General features: G+C 35.2%; 1 protein-coding gene across 1 annotated transcript; it reads right to left on the reverse strand.

Annotated features, from left to right (window-relative positions):
• Nucleotides 1-735: 735 nt before the first annotated feature.
• Nucleotides 736-1143, reverse strand: LOC130743925 (uncharacterized). Its single transcript, XM_057596137.1, has one exon. The coding sequence runs from the start codon at nucleotides 1141-1143 to the stop codon at nucleotides 736-738; it is 408 nt and encodes a 135-aa protein (XP_057452120.1).
• Nucleotides 1144-1863: the final 720 nt, after the last annotated feature.

The raw sequence follows: 1863 nt of genomic DNA on the forward strand, positions 1-1863 counted from the left end.
AGAATGATAAATCATACTCCTTACCATATCCTTAAGAGTCTAGTTTCGCCTTCCAGCCACACCATTCATGTTAGGTGACCCTGACATGGTGTACTGTGAGACGATTCCAAATTCAGAGATTCATTATAGGTAGCTACAATGTCCAGCAAATACAGATTATCATATCCCACAAGTGAACAAGTTTCAACAATATTTGAGTTAAAAGACAACTTAAATTTATTGTTTCCAAATGAACATAAATAACTTGATTTGTCCAAATAAGAAACTGAAACTAAATCCCGTCTAAATGACGATACCGTAAAAGTGTCTTTCAAATCCAAATAAAATCTGGTACACAATGATAATCTAAAATTCCATTTAGCTTCCACCTCCACCGACTTGCCATATCCAACATTCATGTATCTTTCAACATCATTTGGCTTTCGGTAGTTATGGCAACCCTGCCTTGAAACACTGATGTTAGTAGTTGCACCGGAGTCTAACCACCAAGTGTTTCTAGGTACTGAAGCTAAATTGACCTCAGAACATACTAAAGCATGAAATGTACCTTTCCTTGCACGCCAAGCGTGATATTTAGGACATTTCCTTTTCACATGCCCAGACACAATGCATAAAGAAACAGTTATCATCCTGTTTCTTTTTCTTTTGTGTTGGTGCATTAGCAGCTTCATTCATGGGCTCAACAATTTTCTTTCTTATGCCCTTGTCTTTAGAGGTACTAACAAAATGAGCACTTTATTTATTTTCTTGCTTCAACCTTTCCTCTTTTTGCACACAAAATGAAATGAGCTCGTTAAGAGACCACTTCTCCTTTTGACAGTTATAAGTTATCTTAAACTGACTGAACTGTGCAGCAAGAGAAAACAATACTAAATGAATGAGCAAGTCATTCGACATCTCAAGATTTAGTGCCTTAAGTTTTGAAGCAATATTTGACATGCCCATAATGTATTCCCTTATATTTCCTTTGCCCTGATATTTCATGGAAATCAAGTTCTGAAGAAGAGTACTTGTTTTCGCCTTATCTCTTTTTGCAAAGCACTTTTCAATTTCAGCAAGGAAATCTTTGGCACTTTTTATCTCTTTCGAGATAGTACCCCTAAAGACCTCAAGAATGCCGCGCTTAATGATCATGAGACTCATGCGATTGAAGCGATCCCACTTCTCATAATATTTCCTCTGTTCAGAGGTACTAGATTTCGTAAGAGAAGTGGGTTGCGCCACCCTTAATGCAAGTCTCCATGCAGCCAAGAACAATTTCCATGTTCTCTATCCAATCCTTAAAATTTGTTCCATTAAGGTCCGGAACCGAATTCAGATTAGCAGATATCAAACCAACAGTAGCTGAATGTAGAACAAAATAGATACTATAAATATGCTCACATTAAGAAAAAATTGAATCATCAATATGTTCAAATAATGGCATAACCCATCTCAAGATACCTAGTGCACCATCAATATCATGTCTTTGGACAGTAATACCAATTGCTAGTGGTACTCTTATTGTAATGATCAAACACTGATAATAAATCATGTCAAATAACAAACCCTTCTTTGGATTGATTTATCATTCACATGTAAACCCTTAAAATTATCACATGTTTATCATCACAGGTGTGTATGAAATCCGGCCAAGCATTAACTTTTCCTTTGGGGTCCATTAATACTCGCATGGATAAACAGCCACACGCACAAAAACTTTTAATATTTCTTATGAGCAATCTCCATAAAAAGAGGTCACTTTTGTGACTTTCTTATTTTAATTGACTCATTTAAAATATTAAACAATTGTATAAAAATACAAACCATAGCCAAAATTTGAACACACTAATAATTTTACTTTTCTTTAATTTAGCCTAAAAT

The sequence above is a fragment of the Lotus japonicus genome, chromosome 3, assembly GCF_012489685.1.
Source record: "Lotus japonicus ecotype B-129 chromosome 3, LjGifu_v1.2".
NCBI classification, from domain to species: domain Eukaryota; kingdom Viridiplantae; phylum Streptophyta; class Magnoliopsida; order Fabales; family Fabaceae; genus Lotus; species Lotus japonicus.